The 17,384-nt window shown below is 37.6% G+C and overlaps 1 protein-coding gene across 2 annotated transcripts in view; it reads right to left on the bottom strand.

Moving 5' to 3' along the window:
- Nucleotides 1–4,596: 4,596 nt before the first annotated feature.
- Nucleotides 4,597–17,384, bottom strand: part of CNTLN (centlein) — a 183,985-nt gene continuing 171,197 nt past the window's right edge. The window contains exons 25-27 of one of the 2 annotated variants that reach the window (XM_085213135.1): nt 14,677–14,862; nt 13,280–13,357; nt 4,597–5,476 (exon numbers count right to left, since the gene is read on the bottom strand). In XM_085213135.1, coding sequence (XP_085069261.1) covers nt 5,372–5,476; nt 13,280–13,357; nt 14,677–14,862 — 369 coding nt within the window. In that variant the 3' untranslated portion in view covers nt 4,597–5,371. The remainder of the gene's footprint in view (nt 5,477–13,279; nt 13,358–14,676; nt 14,863–17,384) is intronic. The other variant, XM_085213137.1, reaches the window with a different exon arrangement.

Raw genomic sequence — 17,384 nt, 5'->3', positions numbered from 1 at the left:
CAGGTCATCCATATGAATTGACTAGTGGCAGTGACTATGTCTACAAATAGTGTTTTGTAGCTGAGAATTTGCTCTATCAAATATATGTGCTCTTTGTATCTTGTCTCTGCGATACCTCACATAATGGCTCTAAATAGCCAATATATCTCACATGTTTCAGTATAAATTATTATAGCCTGAGTGTCAGGTCTTTCTGACATAGTGTCTCAGAGTTTCCAGGAAGAAAACATCCTATCCGGGATGCACAGGTGAAGCCACTCACAACTGTGTCCAGAAGTCAGCACCATTTTTTGTGAAAGTTTGCCATCTAGAGGTCTTATCAGAAAGTACCAGGATGTAAAAGGACAGAAACACAAATAATTTTCTGAATATTCATTGGTAGAGTTAGTCCAAAATACCATCACCTTTTATAATATTTTATATTTAGATTTTTTTAGTAATAGCATCTCAAGAGATTCAATCTGATCCTTCTCCTCAAATCAGAATCAGTTCTGCACTAATTTGTAATGCAGTTGTATAATCTGCAGCTGGTCTGTATGAAAGAGGATATTTTAACTGTTTGGAAGCCCTCACTTCTTCTGCAAGCAGGACAAAAATGATTTAAAAAGGAAAATTATTTCTATTATGGAAATAGAATTTAACATTAGTAACAGAGATATGTAAAAAATTGGTTTATTCCAAATGTCAGCATGGTTTTTCTTCTTACAAAAATATCTCAAACTAGATGAAAATGTTTCTTTGAATAACACTGATACTTCATCTTTCAATTTCATTATTATATGTGTTGGAAATAAATATTTTTAAAAAATACCTTTATCAGATTGAGAAACATTGTCAAAGATACTTGACAAGTTCTCCAGTGAATTCTCCAGAAAGATCACCAATCACTTTTGTGCAATAATTTCACTGGACACATGGACAGTAGTAAGGTGTTTATTTGCTCTTCTTCATCATAAAATCTAATTTATGGTTTTACTTGTTTATTTGTTTTTCCTCTGTTTCTCATTATGGTTTTAGGGTTTTATGTCAGCAATAATCGCTCTGCTCCCATCTCAGCCCAGCCTCTCAACAGACATATACAGGGATAGATCAAATTGGCACCTGTCTGTGCAACTGATTCTTCTTTGGATAGATCCAGAAAATACCCCATGTATTACACTATCCAAAGAAGAACAGGCAAGGTAAATTCCAGTTCACCTGAATAGTAGACGACTGATGTCTCATGGTCATTAAAGGCTGATGATAACAACTACTTACAATGATTTGATATAGCAACCTTAATTTTGCTGCACTGTGCACTGTATTTAATTTTGCATTTGATAATGAAACAAGCACTTTTAAATCTGGAATGTGTGTAGTGCAGGGTGGGGTGGTAATTACTAGCCATGTGAAGGAAGTCTAGCCAAAGCTACAGTACTATGGGAAGACTGCTTTCTCAACATGCCATGCTTACAACATGCTGTACATTACGGCAGAAAGAGCAGAATAACATAATCCTGCACTTTTACTGAGAGGCTGGCATTATTTCAGAAGTGTGAGGGTATTTCCTTCCTTTCTCTTAAAAGATCCCCCTCTTTTCCTGAGATCAGTGTAGTCTTCAGTTGTCCACATTCAGCTCAGAGGCTGAGCTTTTCTTCAGTCCTCACTCATGATAGGAAAGAGCAGAAAGGTGGTTAAGCCTTTTTCACCACAACAAGCAGTCCTGATGGTTAGCTCTGCAGACAGTAGTGCCTATACAGCACTGACCACTGGTAGGTGTCAAAGCTGGGGGTAAAGGCTATAGTTGAGGTCACTTCAGTGTTGCCCATGCTCCACCTTTCCCACCAAGATGACACAGCAACGGCACAGAAAGGAAGATAAACAAAGAATTACTAGGCTCTACGCTGAGGCTGAGTCCAAGTGGGCTGCTCTGTTATTTCTATAGCATGAATGAATAAATGAACCTTGCTCACTGCCTTAATCCTCTTGGAGGCTGGAAGCCAATTTGCAAAGAAAAAGATGTGCTACTGACCCAAGGAAGTAATAGATGATACAGAAGAGACATCAAAGACATCAGAATCCAAGGGAGACATCAGTGTGTTTGTGTGTACTTATTTTCAAAATGTGCTTTTTGCCACATTTCCTTATTGCATTTCAGAGGAGCCTAAGTAACATGACACTTGTGTTGGGGGTAGAGTTTTAAAAGCTGTTGATTAAAAGATATAAGATAATCTCCTCCGAGTCAGAAGGAGCAACTTGGTGTAAAAAACATAAGAGATTCCTGCTGACTCTCTTTACATGTTTGTCTTTGGAGGCCCCAGTAAGAAGCAGGAAGAAGCTACTTGGGAGACTGAGGAAACAAACCTGGCAGTTTTGTGTTTTTGCTGGCACAAACAGCTTGCACATACTGGCTCCTCTGAGCAGGCCAGCAGGGATGGCAGGGAGAAATTGTGTCTTTTTGTAATATTAAATTTAGAAAGTAAAAAAGCAGTGCTGTACAGACCATGATGGATTTTGAAAGCTCATTTCATTACCTTACTAAATTAGAGAGCATGGAAATCTATAGCTGAAGCAAGAAGCCAGGCCTCCAATGAAGCTCTCTGATGTCTGTTCTTTACAACAGGCCAAGGACTTCTGTGCAATAAACATCTTGAAGCCAGTGGGGGATGCCATGCAATGCAGGCTCAAGGTGGCTAAAAGTAACATGGCTACTACAATTTTTTCATTTTTGTTTCTGACCATTCTGTCCAGTACTTAACCATGTGCTTTGTCAGTATGAACTTAAGACTTAGAGGTTTGTCTCATAGTTAGGTTTCCAAGCTAACACGTGGACCAGATGGGAAGACAGCCTATTAGCATGACACTGTGTTAGGCACAGGGCTGGGCTTTAGGGGGTGGATGCAGGGCTGGGCCTTGAGTGGATGCGAGCCTGAAGGGCTGCCCTCATTCTACCTCAGCTGGCTCCAGCTCTGGCTCTAGCTCTGGCTCCATGTGCACACACTACTGCCCCATGTTGTGCCCATCACAGGGCACGAAGTGCTGCTAAACACTTGCCTCAGGGAGGGAGGTGACGGCCCTGGGCTGGAGAGGCGCTGATGGAAAAATCAGAAGCCAAACAGGGCAGGAGAGATAAAGTTGGAAGGGGGTACCTGATCACAGACCTCATAACTATGCCTGCTGCATAAGGGACACTAGGGCAGAAGAAAGGCTAGGAAAGGTGCCAGAGGTGCCCAGGGAAGGGAGAAACAAGAAATGTACTGACTGTCCAGCCCCAAGTAGCAAGGAGCAGGAGAACTTTGAGCAGGGAGCAGCAAAGGCAAGCTCCTCCCTAAGTGCTTGTTTATTTGTTCAATTTCTCATTACCAAAGTGAATAATAAAAAACTTGTTCATTAGCAATAAATTAATTTGAGGGAAATTCCACTACATGGAGTTGTTTCATTGCCCAAGGCAACATAAAAGGTCAAAAGTTTGCTGATGATATGAAGCTGGGAGTAGCTGACACATCAGAAGGTTGTGCTGCCATTAAGGGAGGCGACGACAGGCTGGAGATTTGGGCAGACACGAACCTGATGAGGTTCAGTAAAGGCAAGTATACAGTCCTACACCTGGGGAGGAATAACCTTACACATCAGTGCGGGTTTAGGGGTGATCTGCTGGAAAGGAGCTCTGTGGAAAAGGACCTGGGCATCCTGGCAGACAACAGGTTGGCCATGAGCCAGCAGTGTGCCCTTGTGAGCAAGAATGTCAGTGGTATCCTGGGGTACATTAAAAAGTGTGGCCAGCAGGTCACCCCCCTACTCTGCACTGGTGAGGCCACATCTGGAATACTGTGTCCAGTTCTGAGTTCATTAGTTCAAGAAAGACAGGGAACTTCTAGAAAGAGTCCAGCAGAGGGGCCTAGAGCATTTCATTTTTGAGGAAAGGCAGAGAGATCTGGGATTGTTTAGCCTGGAGAAGACTGACAGGATCAATACTTGTATCAATACTTACAAATATCTAAAAGATGGGTGTCAAGAGGATGAGTCTAGGGTGTCTGGAAAAAGGACAAGGGACAATAGCCACAAACTGGAATACGGGAAGATTCATCTTAGTATAAGAGCTTTAGAGAGGGGCAAAGCACTGAAACAGGCTGCCCAGATAGGTTATGGAGTCTCTTTTTCTGGAGATAATCAAAAACCCCCCTGGATCCTTTCCTGTGCGACCTACTGTAGGCTCTCTAAGTCCCTGCTAAAGCAGAGGGTTACAGACAATGACATCAAGAGATCCCCTCCAACTCCTACAAAACTGTGATTCTGTGAAAATGTCCTGTGTATGTTTATGTCACAGGTGTGTCCCATCCCCACTTACCTTGGCTGCCAAAGAGCAGCTGAGGAAGTAGTGGTGTCACATAAGGAAAGTGAGTTTGTTGGTAGAAATGGCCTCTCATCAAAACACAGAATAGTTTGGAATGAGCAAACTTGTGATAACCAAAATAAGATACCCATTTGTGAAAAAACATTTAGAAGAGCTAAATGTCAGTAAAACATGAGCTCAGGAATCTTTATCTTTCCTTTTTTTTTTTCACATAGGATGGTTGAGAAGAATACAAAATGTTATGATCAAGGAAGGAGGAATCATTTAGTACTGCCAGAGAAATCTTAGTGGGAAAAAAAAAGAAAACTCTATACCATTTTCCAAAACAAAGTGAGGGCTTGCAGTTTGATACTAGCTGAGCAAGAACTGAAACACTGATGGAACTACCAATGGAAAAAAAAAATCCACATTGGAAATAACTTTATTGTAGCGAACTTTTAAAAATATAATTAAATTCATTGCACACAGTGCCATCCAACTTAGAAGAAAATACAACTTTTCTGAGGACTGTTACTCTGCATTGTATAGTTCTTCTTCAACAATCATTCATTTACTGACAGAGAGAGTGCATATAATTTTATGTGGCATATATCGTAAAGTTGGCATTTATAAAGAAGCTGAAATAAGGTATTCAAAATGGCAATTACGTTCTCATATTCTTCGTAAATCCTAATTCTACCCTTCTGACCAGTACAATCAGGAGTTACTTGGCTGTTTTCTGTATTTACTGAATTGTACGGATTTGTATTGGCCATATCAAAAACATCCTCTCTCTACAAAGCTCATGCTGCTATGCACTGCCAAAGCATTTAAAGGAAATTAATGTTTAACTTTGTATTGATGTGCAGCAATTTTTGTCTTCAAGAATGAAACACTACACTTCTTTGTAAACAGGAACATAATTAATTCCTCTTGTTCAACAATTAATTAGTTCACAGCTTCTTTTTATGTTTTAAACATGCCTATTGACAGTTCTTTATGTGAAGAGGAAAAGCGTTGTAAGACAGCACACATTTTAGTCACCCTTTTTGAAGATTCCTATGTTACACTGTGTTTCATGAGAGAACTATACTCTTCTCCGAGTTTCTTCTTTTCATTTAATTTTGCCAGTATGGCATCCAGTAAATACGAGGCAAAAGGAAACTGAAAAAGAAACACAGCAAGAAAAATGGTCATTTAACTTTATTTTCTTCATGATAAAAACATTTATTAAATTTCTTTCGGCTTTTAGATTTCACTTAGTTCTGACAACTACCACACACACACATATCTTGAACTTTAAAGTTCACCTGTCTGGTTAGTGCCTAGAACTTTGCGCACTACCATAAAAATGATAAAAGAACAGAGTAAAATGAAAAAAAGATAAACGCCTTATTGAACAATTCATGCTTTACTGACCATGTTAATGATGTAAACTGCAGTACTAGCATCTGTGTCATTTATCTTCAACCAGCTGATCAATAAGGGGTTACAGTCATCTCTAGGGCATGCAGAAGTGGTAGTGCATGTTCCCTGCTCTCAGGAGGATGAGACAGAACTACCAATACAGCCCACAGTGCTGTGGTATCCGCAGCAACTTAAGACACATACATGAAAACCTGTAAATAAAACCAAACCAAAACCCCAAACCCCAGAAGCTCCAAGTGTATTGATAGGGATAACAGACAAAAACTTGCTCCTCTAAAATACGGTAACAAAGATTTGCATTTACGTATTTGCAGAAAAAAAAAAAAAAAAAAAAGAATCAAAAACCTCTTTTGGTATAAAAGATTTGCACAGTGTCTTCAAAGAAAGTGACTGGATATTTTTCTCTATCACTGCTTTATCGCAGTCTGTATGAGTGTGCGGTGTGTTGGGAAGTACTTGTGGAGGAAGTACAGAATGCTCCTCCATGCAGCTCCACCCACAGAGGGGACAGCACTGAGTTAGAGCAGAACCCAACAGTTTTATTGCGTTGCTTCAGAAAGCTCTGTCTACCTTCTTGAAATCCTAGCGAGAAGAGTGGTGATAGAAAAAGTAACAGCTGCCATTCATGTCAGAAACAGAGTTAATTTTATTTTAATAAGGCTACTAGAAATAAATTAGCAAAAACTTAGCAGTTAGTTGAGAAGCTCAATCACCAGCCAAACAACAAACCAAACACAAATGCTGTGCACTAATGTCTGAAATTATACAAGGGCTGCTTTGAAAGTAATGCCTTCTATTTCATTATGTTGGCCCATGACATTGAAGGCAATTGTTGGTGGTACAGCAGTGGTGGCTGAACCTTCCCATCAGTATTCTGTCACATGTTGTTGTCGTGTAACAGATGGCAGTAGAGGGGCACACTGACATAATGGTGTCTGACATGGAAGCACATATGAGGCAAAGGGATTGAATTCTGCCATGCAGGAAAACTTGCACCTATTGACATTCATTGATGCTGGCTGAATGTTTATGGATCCCAGTCAGTGTATGTGAGCACAGTAAGGTGGTGGGTGGTGCATTTCAGCAGTGGTGACAGCAACAGTGGGTCACTTCTGCTGGTGCAGATTTTGATGAGCATGGCATGCACTAGCAAAAATGCATAGCTAATGGTAGTGACTCTGCTGAGAAAGTATTTTGTAGTTGAGAATCTGCTCTATGAAAAAGTACTATTGTGCTCTTTGTATCTGTTGTAGTTTTCATAGAAATAAATAGGAGGCATTGCTTTCAGAGTGACCTACATATCTGGAGAGAATCCCAGTCTACTAATATCTATCACCATTAATAAGTCAGAAAAAAATACCTAAAGTGTTAGCAAGGAAAAACTTGTTAACAGCAAATATCTGCCGTGAACTGATTATAACAGGACATAGAGCAATCCTGTGTTCTGTTCAGTGGTCACTTTGCAGTCACAGAAAAAGGCTGCTAATATGCACTATTACTCTCTTCTATTGGACAGGGTATTCTGTAGGGCTGGTAACTGCTGACCAGACGTCTGGCCTCCGTCTGTCACAAATAACTTCTCTCTATTATAAGAATTTTCTGGTATTCATCTACAGCTGTCAACCATGTCCATCTTTTGTGGTGACTTTTTGAGGAATAGAGAGATCCAACTCACTGAGCATTCAGAGTAAACAAGACCTAATTTTATCTGAAATTCTGTGACACTTACTTGCTACTGTGCTTTAAAAGCACTGACCCCGGCATCCTGTTCACTCTAATTGCTCTCCTTCCTTGTCTAAATGTGTTTTTACGAGAACACGATACCATTACCTCAATGTCCCTAATTCTTCTTCCTAGCTTGAGTGCATTCATTTTTGATACATCTTACCTCCTTAATGTTCTGTCCAAGATGAATGCTTTCTTATTGATGTCTCTGGTTCATATCATTCTACCTACATTTTACTTGCTGCTCACTAGTCTCTGTGGCTTCCATGTCATAGCAAACTGATTTTTAAAGAAGTCTTTCCATTTAAATCATTCATTTAAATCAAGAGCATTTGAAAGTTGAATGTTGTGTCATTATTTCACATTTATTGGTTTCAGAGAAAATGCTGTACTTTTTTATCTGGTTTTATTTCCATGCTGACACCCAGAGCTGGATGATCTCCACAGTCTTCATCTTTAATAGAAGCCTGTCAGGTTTACTTTTAATGATGACTCTGTAACTATCCTGGGAAGCTTCCCTCTACATTTCTAACCAGAACTTCAGAACTGCTGAAGATGTCTCTACTCCAAAGTATTTATCCCAGTTTCCAAACTTGCCATATGCTTGGGGAAGGCTTTGGGAGTTCAGTGAGTGCTAAGTGCACACCTAAGGAGTGAAATCTTGTTTATACCAGTGATAATTATGTACAGAATGATACTTCCTTCAAGTGGTTTTCAGTTATCTGTGCCACAGGCAATTTATTCAAACACTGAGCACTGTCAGTGATAGCAATCCTAAATCAGTACATTATGGTAGGCTTTAGGAGAAGTAGTATTTAACTGTTTTTTTTTTCGTTGTTTTTGCTTTTGTTTAATTCAGAAAATTTAAGAGAGAAGGCTTACCTGGATTTGAAGATTTTTTGTTTATTTACCATTACCAAAATTACAAATTTTTTTCTTGAGACTAGAAAGCCATACGGGTGAAATGGCATATTTCTTAAACATCAGAAAAGTATCTTGGTATCCAGTAATATGATCCTGAAGAGTCAGGAATGCTGGTAGTTATTCCTATTTCTCTCATCTACCTATTCTTACTTTGAGTATGCTTCTTTCAAAGATTCCTTCTGAAAAAAAGATACTAGTTATGTCTGTCAACCTTACACTATACTGGTGAGTTTCACACAACATGTGTGTGCACAACCACACGGCCTCCTGATCTGCCAGTGAAAAGACTGGTAATGAGAACAAGGAAACGTTGTTATTCCAATGAGACATAACATCTCAATTCATGGGCTGCAATATTATTTGGCCTCTGTTTCGCAAACTCTAAAATGTGTTAACATACATAGAAACAATGGTATTTTATTTCTGGAATACACAAATTAGTGGTTAGTGCTATTTTAAATCTCCCCAAATGGATCGTCAGAGTAATAAATTTGCTCAACAAAACTATCCAAACATGCTGCAAAACTTCCTCAACTCAAATTGTGTGAACCACAAAGAATGACCTCAAGTAAAACTTGAAGTAATGCCAATTTTTAATGACCCAAACTTCCTAATTTCACTGTAACTGTAAGACAGTAGAATAGAATACTGAGATATGCCTCATTTCATTATTATTCTTTGTTTGCTCTCCTCTGGGATAGCTGAACGTATATGATGTTAACAGTACCCAGAGCAAAATTTGATCTGCACTGCTGCTGCTTTTTAAGGTGCAAACATGTAAAACACTGTAAGGTGGTGACCGTGGTCAGTGTGTGCATGTGTGAGCAAGTGAATGTGCACATGTGCATTGAGCAGACAACAGGCAATGAGCAAGAGACCTATTCAAGAGCAGGATTAAGACAGATGCAGACTGGAGAGAGACCAAAGGAAGCAGAACAGGTGAGTTCCAACCAGAAAATTTGAAAGGAAACAACCATGGCTGTTGTCGTACATTCGCAGACAAGACCAGAGGAAGTCTGCAATTAAAATCCAGTGTAAATCCTAAAAACGGGTTAAAGAAAAACCTTACTGATGAGGAGTGAATATGCTGCTCCAAGACTGTGTTCTCGAGACAGATTATACAAATACCTACAGAGAGCCCAAAGAACAAAGGGGAGGGAGTTTTTCTGGAAGTTTTAACTACTGGAATATGATTTGTATACTAATAATGAGGTCATGAGAGGAAAGATTTCATTAGGCAGCTTCATATGAGATGTGATATCCTGAGGAGTACAGGAAGAGGGAGGGAAGACAAGAGCTGCTCTGTGTCTGATAAGGGATCTGATAAATCAATTCTGACATTTGATAGAATGCTTGGAAGAGTTAGGCAAATGATTTGTATTTTACTAAAAAAATAGTTCTCAGAGACTTCAGTTAGTAATCTAGATTAGGATTAACATGTTGTATTCACATATGAAATTGATAACTGATTGTTCAGAGATGCTCTTCCTTACAATCAATCACAATGAAGGAAAGCCTTGAGTGGTAAGAGAAATCTTATCTAAGCTGTGAAAAGAAGTCATCCTTTCAATTTGATTATAGAAGGCTCCTTGGAACAGAAAAAAGCTAGATTTTCTTGACTATAAGCAGAGAATGCTACTACATTGCGTCAGGTTCAAATAACAAACATACACAAACAGGTGACGTGGGAGAAAATACCCCATGTGAGTAAAAGCCTCATGCAAACTATCAACACACCTATGTATCAAGATGCCCGTAATTGTACCCTCACAAACACTACAAACTCCCAGATACCCAATATTCTATAGGTGATGCAATACATCTCCTGGGCTCTCTCTCCCATGCCCACGCACAAGGAGTTCAATGTCTCTACGCATGGCTCATGGACACTGGGTATCTGCATGCATTCCTGTGAGGCCTCTGTACAAGTGAGTTCTTGAAAGGCAAGAAAATCTCCTAACTATCATCCAAACGTCAGTTATTAAGATGTTTCATTTTTATACTTTAGTGACTGTAGTCCTTGGGCGTTACACACAAAAACTGGAAAAAGCACCTGTTGGCCATTCAAGATGTAGGTTTAGACAGCCAGTGATTTTTACTAACTCTGCAGAATTCAGAACATGGGTATATTTCCAGATTAGATGATTCTTATGTACATAACTACATCCTGAAGCAGAGATGTCTCTATCAAAATTTAAGTTTCTTCCTATACGGTTCTGCAGCGGTTGGTAAAGTGGCTACACAAATTCTGACTGGGGACATTCATGAATGCAAAAATATTTAGCATTGAATTATTAACATTTTTGTAAAGCTGAAGGAAATCACACTTTTTTAAGTCATAAGTGTGCAGCAAATAAAGGTACAGATCAGTGTAAAACAGAGGTTTGCTATCCCTTATGATTAGACTTTAGGGGAATCTATAAAAGGACAGTAAAAAGCAACTAGTGCTGCCCCAGTCCCCCCCCCAAAAATCTCATGCAGCAGTAAAATGGCGTATGTCAGTAATAAAAATAAAATGTCTATGACATTTTAAACGTTATCATACTGTCATGGTGGAATAAAATTAGCTTGAAGAATGATCTAAAGGGATATGATGCAGTTCATTATGTATAACAGCAACAGCAGCAGTTTCCCAGTGTTCATAAAGGTTTCTCCATTAAATTTACCTCCAGTCAATAATTAGGAGTCCACAAATAAACCTAGGCAATTAAATCAATACTGCTGGGCAATTATGTTCCAAAGTCCTGGCTCAATGGCACAAAAAGACACTATATCAAACTGCAATATTAAGTGATCTGATGCAATTTCCATCTGAACATTTTCTCAGATTGAGAGAAAAGAGCAAGTCTGCACCTTTTTTCAGAATACAGAGTTCAGTTTGTCAACCTGTACCTCTGAGCAGTTTGTTCTGAGCAAAGTTCTAGCAGAAAGCTTTAATTCCATCATGAGCATGGGTTTTCTGATCAGAAATACTACCAATGTCTAAAACATGAAACCACAACCAATCTTTGGACAAGGCATGAGTTAAGCAATTAAAAGGGCTTCTGTGAGCTGCGCCGAAATTAAGAAATATATGCAATTTCGATCCATGTGAATTGGCAAGGACAGAAAGGAAAAGCAGAGCGGGCAGCACCTAAAAAAGCACTAATTCCTTTGTGATCCTAAAGATTTATTTGCTGAGAATTACTTTTACCTTCGGAGCTCCTCCAGAGGAACCCCACAAGATGGAGCAAAAACCACTGAAAACCACTATGAACTCGTACACAAACATATGTGGCTAAGTGCAGTGCGCTCCCCCAGCTTTCGTTAAGATTTGGTTACACGGTCAATAACCCCCCCACTCTCCATGCCCCGGCTCTGGCTGTCTCCCTACACTGAAAGAGAGTGATAAAATTGTGTTTAGGATTTTTTAACAATCTGCCAAAGAATGACAACAAAAATACAACTAGAATTCCTCATCATTTTCCTCACCTGATTTATATTTTGGAGTAAATAATATGAACAGAATACTGAAATTGATAGGTTTTTTAAAAAAAATTACAATGTGAGCAATTTCATGGAGTAATTCTGCATTATTTCTGAGTTTCATGTAACACTACAAAGTGTTTAAACTAAAATGCTAATATTTCTGACCAAGCTAGTAAAAATAAACTGATATTTCCATCTCCACTGCAGCAATTAAGCAGACTTAATGACAGAAAGTTTGGATAATGACAAAGGAAAAACCTGTCATTTCTTAAGAAATCTGGTCACAGGACACAATCTAAGCACAAAAGCTATCAGTGATAAAACATTTCAACCTGAAAGAGATTGTTCCCTTGAAATGATTATCAAAATGTTTTCAATCATTCACATGAATGGCATCTCAAATGGACTCACGCTAGTGAATATGCATTAGGAACATCGGATTTATAAATCAAACTTTATTTCATTTCAGATATCAGCTACACATTGCCTGAATAAAGGAGACAACTAAAGCATAATGGAAAAGTTTCAAGAGTCGGTGTCTGTTGTCAGTGATGTCCAAACAAAAGCTGACTATGGCTAGAAAAGCAGGGCTCTCACCTGCCAATAAACTGCCCTTGATCACTTACAAGAGGGGAGCATCCCAGCAGACTCTGTGTGTATTAAAAAAAAGACTTGAAAGAGAAGAAGAAGTATCACACAGGTCACAGCGGCAGTCTCAATGGACCCCTCAGGGATTTCTGCTAGTCTCAGCCTTGTCATCCTCTATGCAGCTTTCCTCTCTGCCCAGAAAATGTCGATAGGAAAATGTTTGAGGGGCCTCTGGTGGAAATTTTTTCATTCTTTCTGCATTGACAGGATGCCAAATCAATATTTACTTCCCACTAACAAGCTGCTCGAGGTCTCAGTAGAAAATATTGTAGAGAATGCGGGAAGACACGATAATAAACAGCTGTCTGGCTATGAGGAAAACATGAATTGACTGGAAACAGGTCCACAGTAAAAGGTCATCGAAACCCATGAACTCCTCAGGTGTCCATATCAAATACTAACTTTAAAGGCACATAGTAAAAAATCTCTTTTTCCTAAGAGGTATGAGAGGATGGATCCTTTCCACTGTCTCAATAATTTAATTAATGCATTTGCCAAGATCTGTGCTGGTTTTCTTCAGCACTGTTTCAGCTTTCAGCTGTTAAGTTAGCTATACTAAATTGTAGGTTAACATATCTTCAGTTTTATCCACTGGCTCTTAAGACTTCTTAAGAGAAACAAAAAGGAAATGCTACTAAAACAAGGATTTTATGTTACTTTACATAGTTAGTGGTGGCATAATTAAAAAGACAATGGATAAATTACAACCTAAAAACACTTATCTATTCAGAGTAGAAAGTTGTAATTTGTTAAGGGAAGAAATAAATTTATAACCTGTGCTTCAAGAAGTTTCTGTATACAGAGCAGCCATTCTTTGTCTTTTTCAGATTCCATTTTTGCCTTTGCTGTTTCCTAAAAATACAGATACATAATATTTTAACACCACTTGAGAAGAACATAATGAACAATAAAGGATATATATAGTCAGATACATATTAAATAAACAGCATGTGGAAGAAGGAATGATGCTCTCAGAACCAGTTACTTGAAGCTTGTCCACTGAATATGAGGGCTTTGCTAAATTTATAAATCTATGTTTGTGCATGTCTTGAATCACATGTTCTTTTCTATATAGGTACATGTGTACTTTATATGGAAATTTTACACATTCAATTTTCTCACACACTGATAAATGGAATATGTGTTTAAAATTTATGTAGTGAAATCTCTCATCACCTATATTGAGTATATTCACATGTTTTACACATACATTCTCAACACTGCTAAAAGAAATAGGATATAAAAGTTTCTTTGAGAATGAGGCAAATAGACAACAATTCTGTCAAAGCCAATTGCTTTACAAGGGTATATAGGAGTGATAGGGTTTTTAAAGGTGTATAAACAGGGAAAGGATCAGTCCATAATATTTATATTCATGGTTGTAACCTGTATAGATACACATGCATACACATAAAAAGCACATTTATTTAACTCATTTGAATACCCTCATTTGTAATTTGTGAAATGTAAAGCTCCATTAAGGCTAAGAGAAGACTAAGTCTTCACTGAAATACAGTTACAGGTCAATGATGGTCAACTCCTAGACATTTCTTAAATGTAACTGCAGAGGCTTTTTAGTGTATTTCTTGATCAGGCTTCAATATATCTGGATAATGATAACTCCTATTACTGTATTTATTCCATAAAAGGTGATTTATGAAACACTCAAATACTTCACAGTAAAACAGAAAAATGTATTATAGAATCATCAGAAAAAGGCAATGGATCCTCCTCCAAAAATATTTATCTACTAGAAATACTTTTAATGAGTATCACAATTCAAGAAAGTAATCATCAACGGAATCAATTTGGCACAGCAAGATACATTCTAATTTTGTTTTCATTAATGCAGAAGTCTGTTTAAAATGTGTAACCCTGCCAAATATTCTCACAAAAAAAGGAAACTGCTAAGGATTTTCAAGTAATGTTCTACATCTGCGTGCTCAAAACAGTATATTCATATTTTATTTATGTATGTCCGAAGTCTTGACACCTTAGGAATCTCTAACCTGACCTTTTAATTTAAATTCAACAATTCTGTTTTTTATTTGTGCTGGATGCTGCACAATGAAATTCCAGTCTTTAACTAGATATTCTCTTCCAATAAGAATGGAAAATTACAGCATCTTCAGATCTAGCCCCTTTTTACTGCAGTCCTTAAAATGACTTACCTCATCATCTTCTACTTCTAATATCTCCTCAAGATCCGTTGTTGAAACATTAAGGATAGATGCTGCCAACTGAACAGACTCTTGGGAAAGGCCTTTTTTACATGCCCTTCCTTCTTCCATTTTTTTTGCCTCTTTGACTTTTATTCTCAGCTCTTGTATGCTATGGTGTATCTCTCTGGTTAGAGCCTGGAAGACAAAAGCAAAAAAACATTGCTATTTTTCTTAAAGTACAAACACCATAGAAAAAAAAATACCATTATTTATAATTTATACTAAAGTCTTTTATTTAGGAACTAACTTCATTCTGTATTATTGGTTGAAAAGAATATACTCTGCAACATGAAATAATATGTTTACAAAACAAAGTATGAAATGATGCATTAAAACATAAAATGTTCTTAAATACAGGTACATATTTTATTGGAATGCTTTCAGCAAATTAACTGTATTCATAATGCTGTATGACAAAGCAGCTTCTGCAGAATCAATTAAAAACTATTTTCTGATTCAATCAACTAGAATTCATTTCTGTAGTGTGGTAAATCGGATAAGCCAGAAAGATGTTTGCAGCTTAAAAAAATCCAGAAAAATAAACGAATATTGCTAAGAGGAAAGTGACTGGTAGGGGGCAGCTGTTTGAAAGGTTTAAGTGATAAGACATGAGCACCATTATCTGGAACAGAAAAAAGGGGCTACTGGGATTTAACAATCCTGATGTTAGCTAGGAAAAAAGAGATGACTGCACAAAAAAACTGTAGTCTCAGAAGAAACTCAGTGGGTTGAGGCCACTCTCCATTTAAAACGAGAATAAAGGAAACAGCACAAAACATCCTACTGAAGAGACTGCCTGAACGTGAATGAGAGCTGAATGGGATTCAAACCAAATTTTGGGTTTTGTTCCACAGCACCACACAAGTACTGAGCTTGAGTAATAAGTTCCAAAGCTGAACATGTGCAAACTTGCATAGCAAAAAATTGATGTTCAAGTTCCTACCTATCCTGTTCCTAAAATTCTCTGATTCAGTGAAATAACACAGTGTTAGCACAAAACATCAGTTATATAACTGCTTTATTTCAACATTTATGCAAGTATGGCAGAAAGATTTTGTAAAAGACACGGTGAGACAATTTTATTTAAAAACTGTTGGCTGGGAGACAAGAGCAGTAACTCCATGTCAGAAGATCCTCATAGTGTATTTAATGATTCAAGCTGAACAGTGATTGTCAACATAGACACACCCGAGTTGTTTAAAATGAGAGAAAAAACTTTTTCCAATCACCACATGTATGGCGTTTCTTATTAAACTCTCTCTCATTGTGTAGCTGATGAATTCCTAAAAAATATTTTGCTGCAGAATGCCTTCATCTCTAGAAAGCGACAACGGGATTATGAAGATTGTTTATTGGAATTTGAGGTTAAACAATCTACAGCCTCCACTGGGCAAACACTTTCTACAGATTCCAGTGTAGAGATTCCAAAACATGGTCATTGCAGAGCACTTGATAATAACATTCAAAGAAACTACAAGATTCACTTGATTCCAATGCTTGTTTATTTGTCTTTTTTTTTTACTTTTTAACATTTTGCTCTACTTTTCTAAAATTTAATTATTAAAAGCAAAATCATCCTACCACAAACCTGAGGAGAGAACATACAATGAAATTTGATTTGTCTAATTCAAGCACAAGTCCTCCTTCTGCAGTATTTCTAACAGAATACCATGTACACAGTCTTGTCTGCAACTAGAGAGCTGACAGGAATGAAGAAACATGAAATGCTTTACAGGCAGCGAGCTAAGGTCACTTGGACAAAGTTCACAGAAGGAAATAGACAAGGAAAGAATACAGCCCCAAGTAGAAAAGCTGCCATTATTAAAGAAACTTAGAGATGCACCATTATGTGTTTTTTTTTACCTATGGACTTTAGATTCGATACTGAGATCAGCTATTTTTGAATATGCCTTCTTCACACTGTCATGTAGTAGTAATAATCTTTTGATATATATTTTTCTTGGAAAGTGCCTTAACAAATAGCAACTTCCTTGTGATTTAATTTGCTTCCTCTGTTGACATCTTATTTGTCATAAACAAATAGATCTTTGTACTAAATAGTTTACTTCTTAGTTTTTTTAATTTACACGTCAGTTTATACTTTATTACAGAAGTGTTTAATGTCAAAGCCACAGAGGTATTAACTGTGTTAGGAAGAACCACTTCCAAATTGAAAATGGCATAAGCCTAGGAGCTAACCAATTTTTAACAGCTTTTATTGGTGAATGTACTGAAGTCAGTATAATACCATTCTTTGGTTAAGAAATTGATTTAATGCATTCTAGAGCTAAGTGCAGGATTTAAACTACAACATTTCTCACTTTGTATTTCAGAATTGGTTTTTTTTTTAAAACTTACAAGCGTACTTAGGTAATACAAACTGCCTGCAATGAAATCAATACAGAATATGACTTCAATGCTATATTGATACATGCTAACACTGATGTTGTTACTATCAGCAATATTCCGATTTTTCTCTTTGTTTTTCTTTGGTGTGAAATCTAGGAGATATTTTCTTGCTAAAGCCATCCACTCAGCTGTTACCAGCAGCTATTCCAGTGGGACACACTTAGCCTCCACTAGCCAACTAGAATAGGAATCCCTGGTTATTTTCAGAAAACAAATCTACAATACATCTTGTCACACCAGTGCAATTG

The sequence above is a fragment of the Meleagris gallopavo genome, chromosome Z, assembly GCF_905368555.1.
Source record: "Meleagris gallopavo chromosome Z, MGAL_WU_HG_1.1, whole genome shotgun sequence".
Lineage (NCBI taxonomy): Eukaryota > Metazoa > Chordata > Aves > Galliformes > Phasianidae > Meleagris > Meleagris gallopavo.
Note: the sequence above shows the minus strand (reverse complement) of the source record. Positions and strands in the feature narration are given on the sequence as shown.